Source organism: Cynoglossus semilaevis, chromosome 1, assembly GCF_000523025.1.
Source record: "Cynoglossus semilaevis isolate Cse_v1.0 chromosome 1, Cse_v1.0, whole genome shotgun sequence".
Lineage (NCBI taxonomy): Eukaryota > Metazoa > Chordata > Actinopteri > Pleuronectiformes > Cynoglossidae > Cynoglossus > Cynoglossus semilaevis.
The window spans coordinates 273,732-296,226 of NC_024307.1; the positions used below are offsets into that span (position 1 = coordinate 273,732).

At 42.0% G+C, this 22,495-nt stretch overlaps 2 protein-coding genes across 3 annotated transcripts in view; both read right to left on the reverse strand.

Annotated features, from left to right (window-relative positions):
• The window catches only part of cnksr3 (cnksr family member 3), a 38,704-nt gene extending 25,804 nt beyond the window's left edge, over positions 1-12,900 (reverse strand). The window contains exon 1 of the mRNA XM_008309345.3: positions 12,650-12,900. Within this exon, the coding sequence (XP_008307567.1) occupies positions 12,650-12,701 (52 nt within the window). The 5' untranslated portion in view covers positions 12,702-12,900. The remainder of the gene's footprint in view (positions 1-12,649) is intronic.
• Positions 12,901-16,075: 3,175 nt separating this feature from the next.
• Positions 16,076-22,495, reverse strand: part of qpct (glutaminyl-peptide cyclotransferase) — a 27,551-nt gene continuing 21,131 nt past the window's right edge. For both annotated transcript variants that reach the window (XM_008314353.3, XM_008313572.3), the window contains exons 2-7: positions 19,859-20,005; positions 19,458-19,739; positions 17,760-17,927; positions 17,413-17,512; positions 16,372-16,488; positions 16,076-16,287 (exon numbers count right to left, since the gene is read on the reverse strand). In XM_008314353.3, the coding sequence (XP_008312575.1) occupies positions 16,082-16,287; positions 16,372-16,488; positions 17,413-17,512; positions 17,760-17,927; positions 19,458-19,739; positions 19,859-20,005 (1,020 nt within the window). In that variant the 3' untranslated portion in view covers positions 16,076-16,081. The remainder of the gene's footprint in view (positions 16,288-16,371; positions 16,489-17,412; positions 17,513-17,759; positions 17,928-19,457; positions 19,740-19,858; positions 20,006-22,495) is intronic.

The following is a 22,495-nucleotide window of genomic DNA, read 5'->3' on the forward strand; positions in this document are numbered from 1 at the left end:
ATTTAAGGTGCATGGCTCCATTGAAAACAGCACTACAATCCGTAGTGTCTCTAAAATTACCTGACTATAACAAACCCTTTAGCCTTTACTGTGATTCAAAAGATGGACACGACTGCTGTGTTGACTCAAAAACACGGCCCATCACAACGACCATTGTGCTATTACTCCAAACGGCTAGATAATGTGTCTGCAGGCTTGCCACCGTGTGTACAAGCTGTTGTTGCAGCTGCAGAAGCAGTGATAGCTTGTGCTGACCTTGTACTTTATCACCTTCTCACACTTCATGTCCCACATGCAGTCTCAGTACTGCTGAATCAGAACCGTATTTCTTTTCTGTCACCTGCACGACATCTACACTGCATGACTACATTACTTTCACAGCCTCATCTGACTGTGATTAGATGTACAACTTTGAATCCTGCTACACTTCTGCCTACATCACAAGATGGTGAAGCACATAACTGTCTAGACTGTTCTTTGACTACTTATTTACCCAGACCAGACCTGTCAGATCAACCAGTTCCTGGTTCACTTTGGTTGTTTACTGATGGTTCATCTGTGAAAGACACCTTTGGTGTCACCTGTACTGCATACGCTGTGACAACTCTTACTTCAGTGTTGCTCTCTGACACACTTCCATCTTCTTTTCTGCTCAAGCAGCAGAACTGAAAGCTATGTGCATGGCGCTCCGCTATGCTTCTGGTTTTCCAGTCACAATTTACACTGATAGTAAATATGTTTTTAATGCTTGCCACACACACACAGCTATGTGGTATCTTCGTGATTTCTCCACATCATCAGGCAGTCCAGTAAAACATGCTCATCTTTTGAAAGACTTATGCCATGCTCTCTCTCTTCCTTCAGCTTTTGTACTATTGTACATTGCCCGGCATACACTGGTAGAACTGATCTTGTGTCCCTGGGCAATGCCTTAGCAGAGTGTACTGCTAGAGCTAGAGCTACTGGACAGCAGAGGTGGGACCAAGTCATTGCTTTGCAAGTCACAAGTAAGTCTTCTTTTTCTTTCGGCTTTGTCCCTTTTTCAGGGGTTGCCACAGCAAATCATTGATTTCCATCTCTCCCTGTTCTCTGTATCTTCTACTCTGACTCCAACTATCTGCATGTCCTCCCTCACTGCATCCATATATCTCCTCTTTGGCCTTCCTCTCTTTCTCCTACCTGGTAGCTCCATCTCTAACATTCTTCTACCAATGTATCCACTGTCCCTCCTCTGCACATGTCCAAACCATCTCAATCTGGCTTCTCTAGCTTTTTCTCCAAACCTTCCTGTCTGTGTTGTCCCTCTAATGACCTCATTCCTGATCCTGTCCATTTTTGTCACTCCTAAAGAGAATCTTTGCATCGGACGCAGAGAGTCCAGAGTTCAATTCCCAGAGGAACCACATTAATCCACATCCTGTAAGTCACATTGGATAAAAGTATCTGATAAATGCATAAATGTAAATGTTAAAGAGGTCCAATAAGGTCTGGTGCCCTCTACAGGCCGCTCTGACCGATATGGTAAACAGTTGTAATCAACAACGCAGCTTCTGGTTCTCACAGTTTTGATTACACTGAACATTCTTTCGCCTCCTTCAGAAAGAACTAAAAGCCCCTTCACCTCCCCCACTTTTAAACCCTTCACTTTACTCCCGCTGGGAGCTGCAACCTCCCACACACACACACACACACACCAACACAAACCAATACCCCCACTGGGGTGGTCAGTGGGATAGCCACTGGGTGTAGAATGGCGCTGCCACTGTAACTCCACTGTCTTTATTCGTCAGCGCGGCCTATGAACCTGTGGGGAATGTTCAGGAATTCGACCCATTGTTCTCAGCTGAGCAGTGCCATTGTGGGAATTCTCATCGCTCCGGCACAATAGTCCCTGGGTGGACCAGGCTGTGTTGTAATTAGAAAGAAAGAAAAAGCTTTCTGCGGCGACCGCTAAGCTATCCTCTACTGCATGACTTCACAGGACGACAACAAAGTCTGTGCACACAGTGGACAAGCCCTTCCAATGGGAACTGGGGACAGGAGTCACACAACGGTGGTGCTCCACATCACCAGACTCAGCAAGTTGAGTTTCTAATCTAGGCCCAACCAACAGAAGAATCTTTTCTGTTCATTTCAACTTCAGCGTTTGGTAACTGGATCAGTACTTCCTGCTTGTCACAAGACGAGCTTCGAACGACGTCTGTTTTGACTGCCCTAACAGGCCGTGACCCGACATGACCCGTGTTTTAATCTTATCATTGCTTCCTCCCGCTCACAAAAGGGTGTTTCACTTCATGTACCCTAATGTGAAACACAGGCGAAGACAAAACGTCAGCGACACGTCCCAAGTGGGCTTCGCCAAGTGAGAAAAAGCAGCTGAGACCAGTCCTTCCACGGACAGACAAAGGCAGCTCTGTCTCTTACAGGGTGATGGACGATGACTGATGAGAAAAGAATGGGTCAAAGTTGGGGGGGCGGGGGGGGCTGCTGGGGATGAAGCACACCAACAGTAGCACCTCCTCAGGCACATTGTTTGTGACCTCATCAAGTTTCTAAACTCTTCAAACTTTGAGTGGTGGACATCGCCGACTAACGTTGGCTGGACGGGGTTAAAGGGTGATTTTGTGTAAATAGTTTGGGGTCAAAGCCGAAGAGCACAGGAGGTCATGGGAGGTATGTAGGGAAGTCACATGATCCACACGTAATGGTTTGTGGTCGTAGGCAGATGAAAACAAACGACGAGATAAAGCGAGACAGACGGTTGAGTGAGGGAGGAAACAAACCACCGCAGGCGCGTTGGTATGTCAAGAAGCCAAACAATGTTGCCTAATCGCGTCAAGTGTAAATTATCTGTTACTTTCTTGGCAGAATTTCTTCTAACATTAACGAGCAGACGACGTTTATTTTTGAGTAATTTATGAGTGTGTTGTCAAATACTGATCAATTCATAAGCAAAACAAGGAGCGTAAAAAACAAACAAACAAAAAAAACAAAACAACTGATTGGATCAGTGGCCTCTTAGGCCGATGCAAAGACATATCACTCTCCAGTCAGTAGGCCGTCTGGCCATGGTGCAGCTCATTACCACTAGCATAAACACCCGCCAAAGAAGGCAACAAAGCCTTTAGAAATGCTCCACCACCCCCTCCCTCTCCCCCCTCCCCTTTTCTTCCCAGCCTCGCAGCCCTGCATCCCCACCCACCACAATCTTCCGTCTTTCCTGGCCCCTCCAATGCTCATATTGTTGTGGTTCCGCATGTTGACAAGGGACCCAAGATAGTCACAGTATTTATGTCCCAAAAAAACTCCAAACACACAACTGAGACCTTCAGGAATTCAGGAGTGGTCCTGCGTGTTCCGGTTCTAATCCCAATAGGTGTTAAACCAGAGAACGAAAAAGGACTTTCATTCTGTGTGGCCCGAGTCATAGTTGGATAACTGACAGTGCTGCCTGTGTGTCAACAAGTCCACCGAAAACACTCACTCATTCTGACTGTGCATTGTTTTACTGCAAACTGTAATTAAAGAGATGTCGCAAGGAGACAGGAACGGAAGAGAAAAAAAAGGACAAGGAGAAGGAGCGACAAAGGGCAGATGGGGAAAAAAAAAAGACAAGGAAAGAATATGAAGCACAGTGACCACATTTGAGACATCGCCACTCTTCCTGGGTTCAAAGTCACAGTCGCACAAACAGGTTGAAGAAGAAGAAGAAGAAGAAAATGCCGGTGAATTCTGTGAAAGGGTTGCATCCCTATTGCATGTTGAGTGCATGAGCAGGGTGGCCCTGCATGCTGATTACAGAGCAGTTTACCAGCGCCATAATAGCTGCCTATGGAAACCACAATAAAGATGAACTAGGTTTGGTTAAGGAAACAGGCTCCACTTACTTAGTTTGCCATGGGAATATTGTAGTAAAGTTAAAAAAACGTCCATTTTTCCCATCAGTGTTTTATGTCGTGTGAGAATCCTTGGCCTTTCATTAAAGGGACGTTTATGACAGGCGAGACACAAGACTTTAAATTACGTATATACACAACTTCGTGCTTCCTTATATAGTTGGCTGCTGTTGTTTCCCTTGGACTGGGGCCTACTGAATGTCATTAACGTCTTTAAGAGCAAATTCCTTTTTCAAATCTCGTTAAAGTTAAGTTGAAAAACTTGGTGAGGTTCTTGAGGGATCCTGATTAGCTTTGCTGCCCACAACCCGCAAGGAATGGACAAGACCGTTCAGTGACGAAAGCAGAGGTAGATTGGACATGATTTTCTGGTATCATTCTTGGTCAGGGATGTCAAACATATGCCCCGTGGGCCAAAACTGGTCCGTAAGGGTGTTCAGTCTGGTCCACTTGATGAATTTTGAAAAAAAAAACAAAAAAAAAACGCAAACACTTGTACTTCTTTAGGTTGTATACAAAGTGAAAAACATGGACTTGGATATTTATAGTTAATTATGTTGTGATGCTACTGGTCCCGCCCACTTGACATCTAATTAGGTTGTATACACCCGTGAACCAAAGATCACTTTGAGCCCGGTGTTTTCCAGTATTCAAAGTGACAGCTTGGCATTTGAAATGTGATGATGGAGACCACAAATACTACAAACGTACATTTATACGAAGGTATTTCCTGAGCCAGCCGAACTATAGGTCGTAACCATCCATTCTCCTGAGTAAAGTCTATGATCAAGCTCTCTAAAAAGAAGCAGAGGAAGAGGGAAGTGGAATGAGGGATGAACACGATTTATAGCCAAGCGCTCTTTCCGACGCAACTTAGGAAAAGCCTTTGCCAGCCTTGGCCGACATCAAAGGTCCTTTAACTTTCCCCAATGCTTCTCCATGACTCACCAAGAAAATGTTAAACAATGTACGACATCACTAGGCAGCCCACACGGTGTGGGCCGCTGATCCTGTTCTCCCTGCTGTGAGACGGCCGCGGGTGGCCAAGGGTGACTCATCTTAATTGAAAGGTAGCGGTAAGAATGCCAGTGTGTCAACAGCACACGCCAGGACAGGGCACCTGTGACGCAGCCACACTGACACATTCCTGCACCGTATGTGGGAAAATTAACTCTTCCTTAATTTCCCGAGGGATTCATAAAGTTCTATCTATCTATTTAAAAGGACGCTCTCGAGGGACGCGCTAACATTTTGTTTAACAACACTAACGCGTGGGTTCCTCACCGCACAAACCTCAGTCCATTGGCAGGTGAGGTTTGTTTGTATTCTCAGCAGCTCCTGAGATTCCCCCGCCCCCCTCGCACTTACGACATATCAAGAAAGGGACAGTCATGTGTTGACTGTAAAGGGCGCATACGTACAAACAAACATAAAGGGCAGGTGGGGAGTTTTGTTTTTTTTCCCAGGAGTCTGCAGTGACAGAAACAAAAGACAGAGTCGTCATGATTCCCCCATGATTGTATCTTCAGTTCCAGGAGCGGCCACTCCCTGCTCAAACAAATTCAGAAACCACTTTGCTAACTTAATATCCTTTGTAAATCCTCTCGGAGACGAGATCCTTGATCCAAACAACTACTTTGTTTGACAAAGTATTGCTGTTTCCAACCTTGAGGTTCAATGTCATTGCAATATGACATCAATGACTCGAGGTTTTGGCCTCTGGCAACATCACAGCGAGGCGACCTTGAGACCTCAGAGAGTCGAGAAGTGTAACAACAAAAATCCTACTGACGTTTGAGGATCCTTCACTGGTATCTGACTGAATGGTTACTGAGAAAGATTTCTTCATGTTTGTTGGCAGATATTCTATGTTTGACTAATGAGTTGTAATTATACATGGTATATATGTTTCCCTGGATTCACACAACATGTATTAACATGTGATTAATTGAAAGGCGAACACATCACCTGTGACCTTAATGACCTGTCATAGCAGCGCACGGTGTTGTTGTGCGCTCCAGAAAACCTGCCCAAAAAAATTGAAGCTCTCCTTTAATCTCCTTTTATTTTTTTAAATTTTAAAGTATGGCTAAAAGAAGCTTTACTCGTTCCACGCTTTTGTGTAAACACAAACTCACACTGTCTCACACTGTCGTGTCTCCAGGCACTCTTTAATTGTGCAACGGCGCTGACGGATTCAAACACATTTCACTGCAAGTGAAAACATGAACGGGAGCCCACAAACAATAACAGCTCAGACGTGATGAACAACAGCGTGATCACCGGGTCAACTGTCCTCATTAAGTTCAACCGCAGGACTGCAATTTTAAAAACTGTCTTAATGGCCGTACAGGAATTCGCTCACGCTCAGCGGAGGACTAGTCTGGACATGTTAAAAAAACCCGCTCTGATCTGGCACCAGCCCAACTGCCGGGCTGAAAAACCACAAGTGGGTAACAGTTCGTAAAATTACAGATCACTTCATAATCATCGTGCCGCTGCTGCCCTTTCCAGTGGTGAGATGAAAGAGTTCTGTGTGTATTTGGTCAGTGAAGGGGAACGCTGATCTGGACCGACTTCGGCAATTCAAGTCCGTTAGCAGCAACCGATGGTCCTGAACGCAACAAAGGACGTGTGCGACCTGTTTTGACTGCTCAGTCCTCCGACGTCAGGGAAGGAAAAATAAAAAACCAGTTCCCTGCATTCCTCTTACGTTCTGTTATTATTTGAGCATAACTGCACTCGCGCTGCTTTGACAGGCAGTAACAACACAGACGTAGCCCCCCCCCCACAACCCCCCTTTCCATTTCACCAACGTTTGAACAAGGAACTACAGCAGCAGCAATGTGAGACTTCAATATGCTGCTGCTGCTGCTGCTGCTGCTGCTAGCCACACCTACATCAGGAGTGTCAATCTCATTCTGGTTCAGGGGCCACATACGGCCCATATTTGTGGACCGGACCAGCACAATCAAAACATAATTACCTATAAATAACAATAAGTCCATGCCCCCCCCCTTCCCTCCTCTTGTTTTCCTGCAAATAAGTACATCAGAAAAGATTCATATTGAATGAAATCTAATTTGACAAAACATCACCAACATGAAGAGTTTGTTCTTTTTTTTCAAAACTTTCAAATCACAAAGTGGGACAGATTGAACCCCTGCCGGGCTGGTTTTGGCCCACGGCCCGTATGTTTGAAAACCCCTGGCCAACATTGTATTTAGGGACATTATGGGAATGTCATGATCTGCATTCTGCAAAACCAGCAGATGTAGGCAGGGGGCGTACCATTACTAGTAAGGTTACTTGTATTTACCATAATATTAGAGCCTTTTGAACCTAGACCTATAGCTTTGTGTTGATGTAAACACGGTCAACAGGAACAGACGAAGGCAGCGAAGAAAAGAGCTTCCAAAAAAAAAAAAATCGCTTCGCAAAGAGTTCTGGAAGAACACTTCAAATTTGTTCAGATAAGTTTACCATGAGAAAATCTATGGTTTCTGTCGGCGGTTTTTAATACGTACAGATTTGTACAGACAAGTCAGAAGTAACTCATTACCGCATGACGATGTTGTTCTTAATCACAAACCTGCTGATGACTACACAATATATTCCTGTCCCATGTTATAGTGGTTAAATTTTACCACAGTTTAAGTGTTATAAATAGAGGAAGAGATGGTGACCAAAAAGTGACACCTGATTGGTCCAGATACTCTGATATAGACAGGGTCTCTTAAGGCAAATCAGGGCCTAATATTATCAAAGCCACATGAGATGATCAGAGATTTATAGTGCACATTTTAAATTCTTATAAAAGGGCAAACTGGTCAATACCAAGCTGGCAGAGGTGGGATGATGACGATAATAACACCGGTTGAAAACACTGGGTCTATGGTCCGGGACTAGGACTAAGGGAAAACCTGGGAACATCTGGGAGAACGACCACCAAACAGTTCTGAGTTCCGAGAGCAAATTAGAGCAAAGTCCATCCAGTAGTTGTCAGAATCTGGCCGAATATAATGGATATATAGCCCACATAAAAATACTCAAATTCTCATGATAAATTTTGCCGCACTTCGCATTTCACAATAACCAAAAACAGGAAGTCCAACCACGGAATTAAAAACAGTATTGTGCTAATCAACAGAATCAACACTTTTGTTGTTTGATCCTCAACACAGTGACATCTATTTTTTTTTTTTTTTTTGAGTTCCTGATGCGTTAAAGCTCCTGGGGCTTCAAGGCTGGGACAGCGGGCTATGTGAGAAACGGGACACGGAGGGGCCGACAGGAACGAAACCGTGGCAATGCCTTTCAGACATCAGTCCCAGGGGGGGAGTCTACTTACAGCACTACTCCTGAACTCTAAAGGCCTTTTTCTGTGCAAGGCTAACACGGTTATCTCCCCATCAATGACACACAATGGGTCGATTTTAAAGGCTGAATGACGGAGTGACTTAACCTGGTAAAAGACAAAAGGGCATCGAGGGAAGAATGAATTTCATTTGAACACATTTTTTTTAGCCTCTGTGTGCAAACTAGGCCGATTCCTGCCGGTCAAAAATCTCGATTGATTGCGACAACGTTTTGGAATCTTATTTTACAGAAACTATAAACTATAACTGTGGCCAAACTGGATTAACGGTGCCAGTGTTGGCTTTCCAAACATAGACTTTCACTTGTTCAATGAAGCCGGTACCACACCAGAGGCAGGAGATGCCTTTATAAGGTAGAGGTGACTGCACATCGTCTGTTGACGCTGGTGTTTGGTCAGACGAGGATTAGCGCTCATCATCGGCCTCACCTCACTATCAGCTCAGTAGATAGGAGCGCTGAAGGCATCCATCACTGGAACCAGTGGAGTGGACTGAAGAGCCAAATACTTTTGTCCCTTCACAGACCCAGAGCTGCAGCTTGGACCACCTTGAAATCCTAAAGTAATGAAGTCATGATTTTTGCAGTGATTAAAATGTTTGAAAAGAATTCAATATTTCTAAAAAAAATACTTCTAACCCTAACCCTGCTGCTAGCTGACAGATCACTTATAGTAATATGATATTTTTTTGTAGAATACCGTGAGCACTTCCAGACATTTTCTTCCCTACTAATTTTTCCATAAGTTTTTCACAACCTTATAATTTATTGATTATTATCCAGATTTTCTAGGACACTTGGGAACCCTAAATTAACCTCAAGGCTGTTCAAGGACATTTACAGCTGCTAGCTGACAGATTGACTTGTAGTAATACGATAATTCCTAGGATACCTTGAGCATTTCCAGGCCTTTTTTTTTTCTTTTATTTTTTTCCATTAGGTTTCCACAACCATATAATTTGTTAAGTATTTTCCAGGACATTTGGGAACCCTGACCAAGCTTAAGACAGAACCGCGTAGATATGGTCGATGTAATGCTCTGGCAGAACACATGGTAACAAAAGTACCCCACATCCTCCAAAGGAGGTGCTACATTTGAAGTTGAAATCCTTCAAAACGAATGGTATCCAACCCGCCCCCCCATGACAGGCCAATTAACCTCCTTCACACTCCGGTGCTACTTGAGAGGCAGGATACGACCACAGTCACCTCTGCAACCGCTTATATTTCTCCAACCTCGTGACACTCATGAGATAATGACTTATATAACACAACCTGCTGATAAATCAACATTCGTACCAGACTTCCTGTTATGGGGAACAGCCACAGAAGACAGGGACACATCTGCAACCGAGGCCTTGCGCACATTCCATCGCAGGATAACAGAGTCTGGCCTTAGATGTATGTGTCAATAAAGACAGTTTGGTTTAAACTGGAGGGGAGGTGGGGGGGGGGTTATGTGAATATAAGCCACTAGGTCAGCAGGACTTTAATCATGACCCTCCAATAAAGTTCATCAGAAACCATCACATGCCCAATCCCCCGTCCAAATATATGGCTTTGTAACTTGATTAGCCAGTGTTTAAGTATAGAAGATGTTGGAGGACGTCCAGTGTGGACGGAACGGCTGGAAAACCATTGGGTCGGACAGCAGCTGTGTAGGTTTTTATGTCGAGGTCGCCTTGTTAAATCTTGGCAGTCACTCTCCCATTTGTTGCCACAGGGCAGACGAGCAGTGAGGACAAAAAGAGATTGTGTTCACGGATGAAAACATATTGGGTTGAATTGAAGCTAAACATTTCCTCGCTGCGTGCCAACATGTCTCCGCTGAAGCCCCGCCCCTACGAATTCAGGACTATATTTGGAAAATGACTTTTGACTTTGTGATCTCAGGGTGGAAGTCAACGCACTAATGTCCCAGCTCATCATGAATCAACTCCAACAACAACACATCGTCAACATAGAACGGCGCATTTCTTTCAGTTTCTGTTAAAACCTGTTACGTCCTACAGCCATTACTGTCATCAGAAAAGTGCATTATTCCCCCTCAGGGCAAGAGAGCTGACACACATGACATATGGCACAGTCATCACATGACACCACAGGTCCAGCTGGAGGACCAGACCATGTGGTTGATCCAATGAGAGCCTCAGGGCTTCTACAGCCTCCCAACACATTAAAACAGTGTTTAAATTAAACGAACTAAAACGCCCTTTCACCAGTTTCCACCAACTTCCACCAACCACCGCTTGATCCTCTAGAACAATGCAAGTGATTAGCAAGTGCCTCAATACACAAAACCCCAGTGTCTTGGTGGGAAAAACAACCTGAGGCAAATGAGAGCAAAGGTCCGCACACGGCACTTACGAGGCGCTCTTTCACACAGTGGTAACATCTCTGGAAACACCCGTGTTTGCCGTTGGTGTGAATGGGTCAACACGAGGCCATGACCTCCCATTCAACATGATGAGCTCGTTCTCGGTAGGACAGGATTACAAAGACAAAGTCTACAGCCAGACTAGGTCTGTGGTTTGCAACCCATATGTTGGTTTTGTGCTGTTTACTGCACAGCGGCCCCTGCAGACAAAACGAGGTGTATTTTTTTTCTTGAAAATAATTGAAAAACACTGCTTTAATCAGTCGACATAGTGAGCGGTATCAGTTGATATCGGACAATATTAGCATATCGGACATCAACCAGAGGTTAATATCGGACATCCCTACTAGAAAGTATTAATGATTTAATGTTTTCATTTTTCCTGCTACATATGAGTAACTAATTAAAGTCTGGGCTAGGAGTTTCCTGACACGTGCGTTCAAATCTGTCCTCACTTCAACAAACGAGAGAAAAGGAAATCACCTGTGTTTTCTTTTGGGAGTTGTCCAAAATGCTGGGGACAGTCGGGGGCAAAGACAAACACGTCGGTGTAACATAAACAGCCGGCTGATTTTTCTGAAGTGTATCACACACACACACACACACTTCACTTATGTGTGTGAGGAATGAACGCAGCGCAAGTAACTCCATACTTGACATACCGACTGGTGTCCCTCACTACCTCACCACACATACCTTTGTTATGACTGACGCCGGAGCTGGGTTCAAAGAGCAGTGATGTCACCGACGCTGTGTGTTTATACCTGTGGAATATGGTTTGTTTGGGGATTTTAGGCCACGGAAAGCACCAAAACAAAGACCTGACTAATGAGGGACTCAGAGGGAACTTTCCTCACGGAACAATAACAATAACAATAACTATTCACTGATGAATCAGTGCCAGTGGAGTCGTCAAAAATCAGAATAAGTCGAATATTGTTAGTACCAAAAAAAAAAAAAAAAAGAAAAAGACTTTTTTGTTTCTTTCTTTGGTTTCTTGAAAGAATTGAAAACGACCTGGTCACTGTGAGTCACTAAGAACCGATTAACAGTTTTAAGGATTTAACAATGGTTCTATTGAACCGAAACAAAAGAGATTGGACTTTCTGAACTCCGTGTAGGTGTTCAGAAAGAACCATGTGCCCAAAAATAAAAACCTGTCATGTGATGCAGCACTTTTAGACGTTAACCTGAAGTAATTACCTGCTAAGTATTTGACATTATAGAGACATTTTTAGTAATATACAAAGTACTCAATTACTTCATAAGTGATACCAGGTGAGCTTTGAAAAATGGGAGGACATACAGTATGTGAAAGTACTACTTCAAAAAATACTGCACGTCAGATTAAGGGAAACTTATAGACTTTATCATAAATGTTGATGTAAAGTAGTTTGAATCAAACAGTGGTTTCAAACATAGGGGGCACGTATTAAATCACGGGTCAAATTGTTATTTTTATTTGTGCCACAGCAGAAATTAAAGTATATAAGTAAATAAATTGTATATATATATATACATATATGTCACATATAAAAAGACGATGGTAATATTCTGACAGCCACTAATCTGAAACATAATTTCACTAGATTATGACAAATGACTGAGTTGTTTGCTGTCATCACTTTTCTGTTCACACACAGACTGCTGTGTTTTGAGTTAGCGACAAATAACAACAAAAAATAAATAAATAAAAATAGCGTTTTCTATTATTATAGAACGACTGGGACAGACGTCTTTACAGTGGCTTTATAGAAAATAGCAACCACAGCTGAGAGAAAGTGTTCAACAAGTCCGAGTAGATGATGCGGCTTCATTGTTGTGGAGCAGGTTATGTTGTCACACAGTAGCAGTTTCTACGAAACCAGACACAGACACAGCTACCGCTAAAGTTACAGCTGCTGTTTACAGTATCATTAACACTAAATACAAGTGTGTTACATGTGGAGAGATAAAAATAAATAAATAAATAAAGTGCTGCAGTCCAAGCTGAGCCTACCTTTCATCCAGTCCACCACTTGCTTCGGCGTCCACTTCGTTATCGGCTCCATGGCTTCTATAACACCGTATAGAAGAGAAAGACCAAAACCGAGCCCCGGTTAATCGTGATGAAATTGAAAAAAAGAAGAAGAAGAGAGAAAGTTGTGTCACATTCTTCGTGACTGCTCGGAGCTGCTCGTCTGTTTTTGTCCACTCTCTCGACTACTGTGTCCACGCATGAGTGGAAGTGCTCTGAAATCCCCCACTGCTCCTATTCACCCACAGACCGGTCTGGGATCAGTGCTGCCTTCACGTACCACCGGGAAAACTCGGCAGACTCAGTGTTCAGTGTAAAAGAAATGGGACTGGAGCTGTGAAAATACTTATTTTTGCGGTTATTTTTTTTAAATCAAAACGTGTTGTGTTATTATGTTTTTATTTCAGTGTTAACCCACTATACATTACAAAAATGTGTGACGTATATTGTATACAAATACGTTAACAAAGAAAATACGTGAGAAACGTGAATGCATCAGTGGAAATCAGTAGTTTCTGTGTTCACCGCCCTCGTTTGAAACTGGAGGCGTTTACTGAGCAGTTTGTTTTGTTTGGTTTATGTTAAGTTACTCCTGGGAAAAATGCATAAAGGAATTAGCTAAAAAAAATCAGCAAAAAAATAAAAATAAAAAAATAAAAGGACTTCAGAAAATCCAATCTGTCTTTCGAATTGAAACAAATTTAAATATCGAGTATTCAACGTAGTCCAAATGAGTATTATCACAAATTTGCGTTATATAAGTTTCATATAGTTACATTTTTAATATAAATTAGTGACAAATAATTTCAAAATAGTTATTATATTTGCACCCAAATGGATACGACTCACCGCTGACCTCTGCTGGTGTTCTTTCTTAAATGCAAGTAAGCAGGTTGACGCACATGAACACATGACGTGCATTAAACCTACTTTGACGTGGATGCTGATCCATAAGCTGATAAGAGTTCAGTGGTTATTAAGAGACTGTGATGCGTCAGGTTTATTTATTTTTTAATAACTTCTGTTACTGTCTTTGACTCGAGTTGTTTTGCAGAGAAAACACAAGTTGAGGTAGAGTTGGAGTCAACAAATAAAAAGCGGAGGAGAAGATATTCTTATCCCACAGTTGGCGTCAGTTGAACCCACAGTAAACAACACAGAGCTGCTCAGATCGATGGATGAGTCGTGTTCCGTTCTCATGGCTGTGGGAAGAATTAAACGGGATTTGGACGGCGTGCAATTCAGGGGGATTATAGGAATCATGGGATTGTTGGTGGGGTGAAGCAGAGGGGCGTGGAACTGCAGTGGTCTGCGTTAGCCTGTGCTGTACGACAGTGATACCCAACCTCTGGACCATCTGGTGTAATTTCACGTCATTGGTGTGAAAACTATTAATTTCTAACTAAACTAAACGAATTAATTATAATTTGTCTTGGCTTGTCAGCGCAACAGTGACTGGTAAAACAACGAAATACTTTTCCACCACGTGGCCTCGGATGGCAATAACAACTATATATATATATATATATATATATATATATATATAAATGTTTGTGTTTTTCTTCAATTCCTGCCAGTGTATAAGCATTGTGTTCAACTAAACAGGCTCGGGGTTCACACGGAAAAATTAAATTATTGACGCTCTGACACTAGAAGATTATTATGTTTAATTTGTGACATTTTCTTTTGGTGGTGCGCTATGCTATATTTTAAGTGAAATATACTGTATGCAGTTGCTCCCAGATGTATGAGGCGGAGAGAAGGTTGAAGGCCGAAGAGGGAACTTGAAACTGAACACAGAGTCCCAGCTATTCTGGCGTTTGTATGGCTGTAATTACTGCTAAAGGCCACACTTCCTCACATAAAAGGTGACCTTTGTTATCACGCAGCGACCTAGCATCAGAACAGGATCAGTGCCTTTATTAAAGGCTCCAGAAATACGAACATTCAAATAAACACATGAATAGATCAGAGACGTGGCGTGTTTTGGTTCATGATCTAAAACAACATTTATTTAAATACAGGAAGTCCTGCTTCAGTCCTCAGTCTGGGATCGATCTCGAGGTATACGAGGATCGCACTGAACCTGGAGGCGTGTAGCGCAGCAGCACAGGACGTTGTCCAGTACTGTAGGATGACAGGATGAGGAGGGCTAAATATGCTGTGTTTTTATAGCTACACCCACTTCCTGCCGCCGACGGCTTTTCTCTATGGAAAACACTGAACAGATTCACGGCACAGGAGGGAATAAATGTCACACATCCTGTCATGAAAACACATACGCTCTCCTGTATGTGTCGATCTCGTTTATACAGTAGCTATGAAATCACCACATGTTCTGTTTTGTCTCTGGGATTTTTGGAAATCATAGAATTAAAAAAAAAAAAATCGGACTCAAGTTTTATCCTGAATTCAAATGATCACTATTCGTAAAAAGGTCGAGCAGATCCAAGATGTCTGCCATGAGAACCAAGTGCCTCCTTATAGGCTAAACCAGGGGGGGTCCAATACCAGTAGATCTCAAAGGGAGTGCTGGTAGATCATGAGAAATTACCGTATTTTCTGGACTATAAGTCGCACTTTTTTTTCAACCTTTGGCTGGGTTTGGGACATTATATATATATATATATACCGTGTCATGGAAATATATATATATATATATTTCCATGGCAATAAAAAAATGTATATATATATATACATATATATATATATACATAATTTATATTATTGTATATATAAAGTTAAGACCGTATATGTGTGCTCATTTTTATGTTATTTCCAAATATAACATACACACATATGTGTATCCAGTGTGTATACCACTGTGGGGGTATCTGACCCAGAGTGCCTAGTAGGCTTTGAATGCCATTGGCTGTGAAATAAAACACCTGGCATTAAAAGGTAAAGCTCTGAGGGAAGCGTTTACTCAGTGCTTGTGTTTACAATCAGTCTGTCAGTGAGACAGACAGTTTGAATACACACTTTGAAATACTTGGAATACGCCTTTAAATACTTTGTACTATACACACAGCAACAGATAGTACGTATATATACAGTATATTGATGTTTTTTAACCTATTAAGTAGGGATGTGTAATATGTGTAAGAATCGTTATGAGTTTTTACGCCGATAATGAAAACCCGATAACCCAACACCTGAGCTTCACCAAATAATGTGTGCCGTAAATATAGTTTTGGGGAAAAACGGCTGTATATGAAGGTGAAAGCCACTAGATGGCAGCATTGCAGCTTATTTTGTTAATCTATGTTAATATCAGACATCCCTACTATTAAGGCACACTGTATATATGTATGAAAATGAAATATATAGAAAAAACAGCAGTAATTACAGGTTGGTGAAACAACAAAGACCTTCAGAACAGTGAGACATAAAAAAAAAAAGTATATATTTTTTTTATGGTGCTTCCTGTGTCAAAGGTTCTGAAGTGCTTGAAGTATCTGAGGGAACAACAGGCCTGGTGTTGAGGTACTCCAGAACGAAAACCTGAAAAATCTTATTGAGGTTCTGGATAGCGGAGCGGTCCAGGTTCTGCTCGTCGTCATGGAACGTGTGCCAGACTGAAGGGAAGGGGGAGGGGATAAGGTGGAGAACACGAACACCTGACGGAGAAGGACGGAGAGATGAGACACCCATAGAACACATGACATCTAGTAGTTCCTGCCTTTTTGTGTGGCAGTGAATACCTCTGCGCAGGAATGGGAGGTGATCGTCTTCTATGATGCCCACACTACGATCAGGCCAGAAATACTGCACGCTGCTAGGGTGGTCCAACAGATGGTTCATGGAATGGAGACGCTTCTCTGAACACAGAAAAGGGAAAAACATATGTTTTTATTTGTTCTTTAAGCTTCAAGAGCTGATTCCAATCTTTGTAGTCACCAAAGAAAGAAAAGAATTATTGATCAAACGATCCGATTTGCCCCAAGAATCTGTGAAAATATAACAATGAGGCCGACTGTCCTTATGTTCTAAAAATATCGTTACAAGTGCTGTGCAACATGAGGTACTTCCCTTCAAGATACATTTTTAAAGAGACCATCATGGAGTAAAGTGCTGAACAAAAGAACAGTGTTTGTACAAGGCAGTCATGTGACCAGTCAATACTGTGGTCTAAATCAACCCTCGGTCCGGGGACCGCTGCCGGTCCGTAGGTCATTTGATACTGGACCACAGTGGGACACAGAAAAAAATGTACTTAGTATGTAGTTTTACTAATGTACTTCATTCCAAAAGAATCCAGTCATGTGCCTTTACTGTTTTCATTCAAGAAGATAATCAAGATAATCTGTCAATGTTTCAGAACAACAGGTCAAAGGTCATTCAGACTCTGATACTGACAGACGAAAGACTGAACAAAAAAATGTAATGATCCGCAGTAACGGCTGATTCCTTTTTGTTTTCCCACATATAAGTACAAGTATATTAGACAATATTTATATTTAATAAAATATATTTTGAGAAAATGTCCTGAACATGAAATGTTTGTGCATTTTTTACTCAAAAAAATCATCAAGCCGGCCCGGATTGAACACCCTAATGGGCCGGGTTTGGCCCGCAGGCCGTATGTTTGACACCACCCCCGGTCCAACACGGCTAATCCAACATAACTAGTAGTTTTATAGTTTTCAGGGCTAATTAGTGGTTGCCTTCAGGTGCACCTTGATCCAGGTAAACATCCCGTAATACCACAGTCGTAGTAAAATGTTACTTCATCTCTACAGTACCGATGTTCTGTAGTTTGGAGAGCCACGTTGTCGTGCTGGCGAACTGGTTTCCAAAGTGTGGGCTGGGGGCTCCGAGCAGGTCCAGCAACACAAACAGATCCTAGAGAAGAAAAGACGGGAACGGCGTGAATGTTTTTTGTTTTTAAGAAGAACATTCTCAGATAGAAAAACTTAAACTCCACACGGTGTTGTTGTGTCTGAGCCTGTCCACACAGGAATGTCGGAGTTATCAGAGTAGACAGTACACAGTACTACTGTGTACACTAACAGAACCAGTTATCACAGGCTGTCACAACAAATGATGTTTGGTTTAAAGACAAACAATAATTCTTGGAACGGTCACGTACTATGCCGTGCAGTTGGTTGGTGTCTGTCGCCCCAGCCGGGTGTGGGGTGCTCGCCATCTTCTGGGCCAGATGTCGAGAGCCGTACAAGGAATCATTGGGACCCCAGTGGAACAAGGCCTCCTCCCCATCGAAGAAGATCAACTGAAGAGTCAGCTTACTGCTGGAGTTCTGGGAGGGGAGACGGGGGGACAGGGAGGAGGGGGATGGGTCAATGGGGGGACAAATTATTTCTCTAATTTCCCAGCTTGGGATCAATAAAGTCTGTCACTCCATCCATGCATCCAACCATTCATCCATACATCCAACCATCCATTCATCCATCCATTTACAGTAAACTGTAGACCCAGGGGCCGCCTAATATGTAACTTGTGCTCTACCAGTAGATGGCACAGTAGAGTGCTGGAAGATCAAGAGCAATTAAAATATAACATATATAATATAATTAAAAAATAAATCAAGATGTTATTTTAAATTAGATGCTAATCACCTGGACTAAAGCTGTGTCCATAAATGTATTGATGTATCATATTACGTCATACAGATACTGCAACATATGACGTATATATAAAGTATATTTATTTTAAACAGCGTAAATAAATATGTATTATTTTTAATGTAGGCATTTTAGCCTGCACATTTGAACAGTAGCTTCAACAGCAGACAGTAGAGTTTAGTTTTTAAACCATCGCCTCTGCTGCCCTCTAGTGGCACTGAAGTAGCAATGACATGAAAACAGAGATTGGGAAAATATTTCCATTTTTCCATCACTTCAGTTTATCACTGAAGTGACGGGACTTTTCCTCTGATTTTACATTCACAGCGACTCCTGTTTCTCCCACCGTGACCTTTGCGGCTGACAGCTGAGTCGGATAAACATGTCCCTCGGTTGAAAGACACTGTCACGGTCTTCCCAGTGGATCGCGGCTCCAGCTGTCACACAGGACGAGCTCCGAGCGGCAGCATGTGTGAAAACTAAATCAATGACGTGACGTATGGTATCATTAGCAACAATTAAAACATGTGGGTGGCAGTTACATGGTAATTAGTAAAAGAGCAATGTAACTGAAAACACAACATGGCCTCTAAATTAGCGATGTCCGATATTATGTTTTTGCTGATATCCAATATGCCAAAATATTTCCGATACCGATATATGGGCCGTTTGGACACATTTTCACTGTGTGCTGTGTCAATAATTCACTGTCACTTTAAAACTATAAAATACGCTGCAATGATGCCATCTAGTGACTTTCACTTTCACATACAGCCGTTTTTCCCCAAAACTATTTTTAGGCCATACATCATTTAACGAAACCCATTGAGTTATTAGGTTTTCATTATCGTTTTTTCCTCTGATAATGATTCTTGCAGTTATTACATAATTATGCTAATATTGGGCTGATATTACCAGTTAGCCGATATTATCGGTTAGCCGATATTATCGGACATCCATCCATCCATCCATCCATTTTCATCCGCTTATCCGTTACCGGGTCGCGGGGGCAGCAGTCGCCACCTAAATCACACTGCACCGTACCAACCGCCCTAACCGGGATTCGAACTTGCCCAGGAGGTGAACCCTGGGGTTCCACACCAATGACAGAGACATTGCCTCTGGGCCAAAGCGCCACCCACTGACAACATATTTGGAGGAAACCACTGTGATGATTCACAGAGAATCCTGACTCTGACTCCCACCTTCTGAGCTTTCAGTTCTTCATCCAGGGCTCGTGCCAACTCCAACAACATGGCGCAGGGAACCGCCGAATCGGTGGCACCCAGGAACTCCCTCCCGTGCCACTGGGGTGGGTAGTACTTGGAGTCAAAGTGACAGGCCAGAACCAGCCGGCGCTTGGCCGAGGGGTTGAGCGTGGCAATGAGGTTAGTGAAGGGCAGAGGGCCGTAGGGTGTTTGAGCCCTAAATTTATCCTCCGTGACTTCCCAGCCTGCTCCCAGGGAACCGATGGTCGCTTTGATATGCTGAGAACAGCAGAACAAGAACAAGAACAAGAACAAGAACAAGAACGTACAGGAAGTAAACATGATATCTGTTGGTAATGTATACTCTGATTGTTTTTAAGGTCAAAGGAACCACTCACGTTCTGCACAGCTTGGCTGCCCTCGGAGCTGGGGTACCTGGTAACCAGCAGCGGCTTCAGATCTCGCTGCCACATCTTGTCCAGATCAGTGTGGGACACAGCAGTTTGGATCTCATCCCGTGTCAGTGTGATGGCTTTGTGCTGGAGCTGAACCAGAGCGAGGCAAAGGGAAACAAAACGGACAAAAAAAAAAAAAAAGAGAAGAAAATATTGTTGTTTCAACAACACCTGCATCATGACTGTCAAGCAGCGAGTGGCGACCATGTTTTTGGTCATGTGACCGGACAGTACCATTATTATCAGAAGAGGGCTAAAGGAGGCTACTCACTCCACGTTCATGCTAAGAACATCGTGGCTAAGATACTTTACTGATTTCTATGAAAATACTACTTTTTAAGGTCACCTTAAAGTTTTTGACTAAAACTGAAACAAAATAAAAAAAATCTGCAAAACATTCTCTTCATACGATCTTTTTTTTTTATTTTTATATTTTCCATTTTAAGTTAGTACAAAATCAAGGAGTGATCTTCAACTGGCGGCCTGTGGGCCAAATGCAGTCCACCAAACTGTCCAATCCGGCCCACAACTGGATTCCAATACAAACACAAAATAATATTATTATTATAATAAAATATTATATTATATTATTATGTAATAATAATATTAATATAATGTAAAAAAATCTACAAACCTACCACAAATACACTTGGTGACCCCTGCTGGTGAGAAATGTTTCTTACTATTTTTTTCTTTTTTTCTTTTTACTGCCCCTCCTAAACAAAAATCTCACAAGAAGTATGTGTAGTGAAATATAATAATATTATAGTTTCAATTAACTCACAATTTACTCACTCAGTGTCAAATCTCTGCCTGTTTAGTTGAAAAAAACAAACAAATGCTGATATACTTGCAGGAATTGAAGAAAGACATACAAAGATCTTCAACAGCTCTGATTCTTTTTTTGTTTTGTTTTCATAGCCATCTGCTGCCATCTAGTGTAAGAGTATTTAATAGTTCTGCCTGTCACTCTGCATTGACTGAAAAAAACTGTTTTGTGATTTCATGCAAAAATACTATGCATGAAGTGAAATGATTGGTTCAGGAAATGTGACTAGACCAGGCATGGGCAAACTAAGGGCCGGGGGCCAGATGTGGCCCGTTCAGCTGTTTAATCCGACCCGCCAAACTTTTCAAAATGATATAATTTATTTATATTATACTTCTGCCTTTTGCTTGCAATACCTACATTACCCCAATAGATGGCGTAAAGCATTTTAGCATCTTTATGCATGACTTTTACATGTCATTTATCTTAGCTCACACAAGCGCTCCATCTATCTGCTCCTGAACCGGCCAGAGTCAAAAAAGTTTGTCCACGTCTGGACTAGGCTGACATCAGTGACTGGAGCTCACCACTAAAGACCAGTCTCCACAGTCTGAGGTTGTTTGGTCTAAATGTGCTGCAGAGAAACACCTCCTCAGTGGAACAACAAGAGCCAATCAAAGCCCAGTGAAGAGACGGTGATTGAAGTGAAGTGCTCACAGAAACAGCTGCTCCAGTGTTGAGTGAACAAATGAAGAGATTCGTCAACATGCCGGCCCGCAGCACATTGGCCCCGTTTTTGTACGTATTCAGCAGAACAATATGGATTTAGAGTCTCGTTTCAAGAGGTGAGTCAGTCCACTGTGATCCTGATTACAGTCGGGAGTTACAAAATCTCATTGATCCACTCCTATACTATTTGTCACAACTGAGTTTTTTAACCCTATTTGGTCTCAAAGTTCAGTGTCTGCAGATCATTGTTGTCCTGGTAACAACCTTATGTTAACTAGAGAAAACATAGAGCTGAGTCAATGTATCTGTGTGTCACTCTGTAACAAAGGGCCCCATCCACAAGAGAAAATAAATATATACATAAATATATATAAACATATATATAAATATATATATATATGTGCATATATGTGAGTATATATACAGTACATATATGAGAATATGTGAGTATGTATACACACATATACAGAGTGAAACCTATATCATACATATATATATTTATATATATGTATGATATATAATTTACTGGATATGTTTGTGTATTCATATATATACACGGACATACACATACATATATGTATATACTACATTACATTTAGCAGACACTTTTATCCAAAGTGAATATATATATGTATATATATATATGTATATATAATATGAATTCTTAAAACAGATGTGTCGTCTATTTTCCTCTAAATAGGATTACAATCTGTAAAACCGATATTGTATTTTATCGGGGAACATGTGCTGCAGTTAAAGACTCAAAGTAGTTGAGTAGTTTTTTTTTTAAAGACAAATAATAAGAATGCTGCTGTTAAACTTAAATGGTGCTAGCCTAACACTAGCGCAGACAAGTTAGGAAGTTCTTTATTCAGTCAGTTCATCAGAAAAACCGATCATCTTCAACAACATGTGCTCACAGCATGTGTTGGACCGCGATTAACCGAGTCAAGCAGCAGCCCTGTAATCACAGAGGGGCATGTGTTCAGTGAACGAGGTGTAATTATGTGGTCACACAGACCAAATACAGCCCTCCAAAAAAAAAAAAAAAAAAAAAAAGAAAAAGGGGGGGGGGCAGGCCC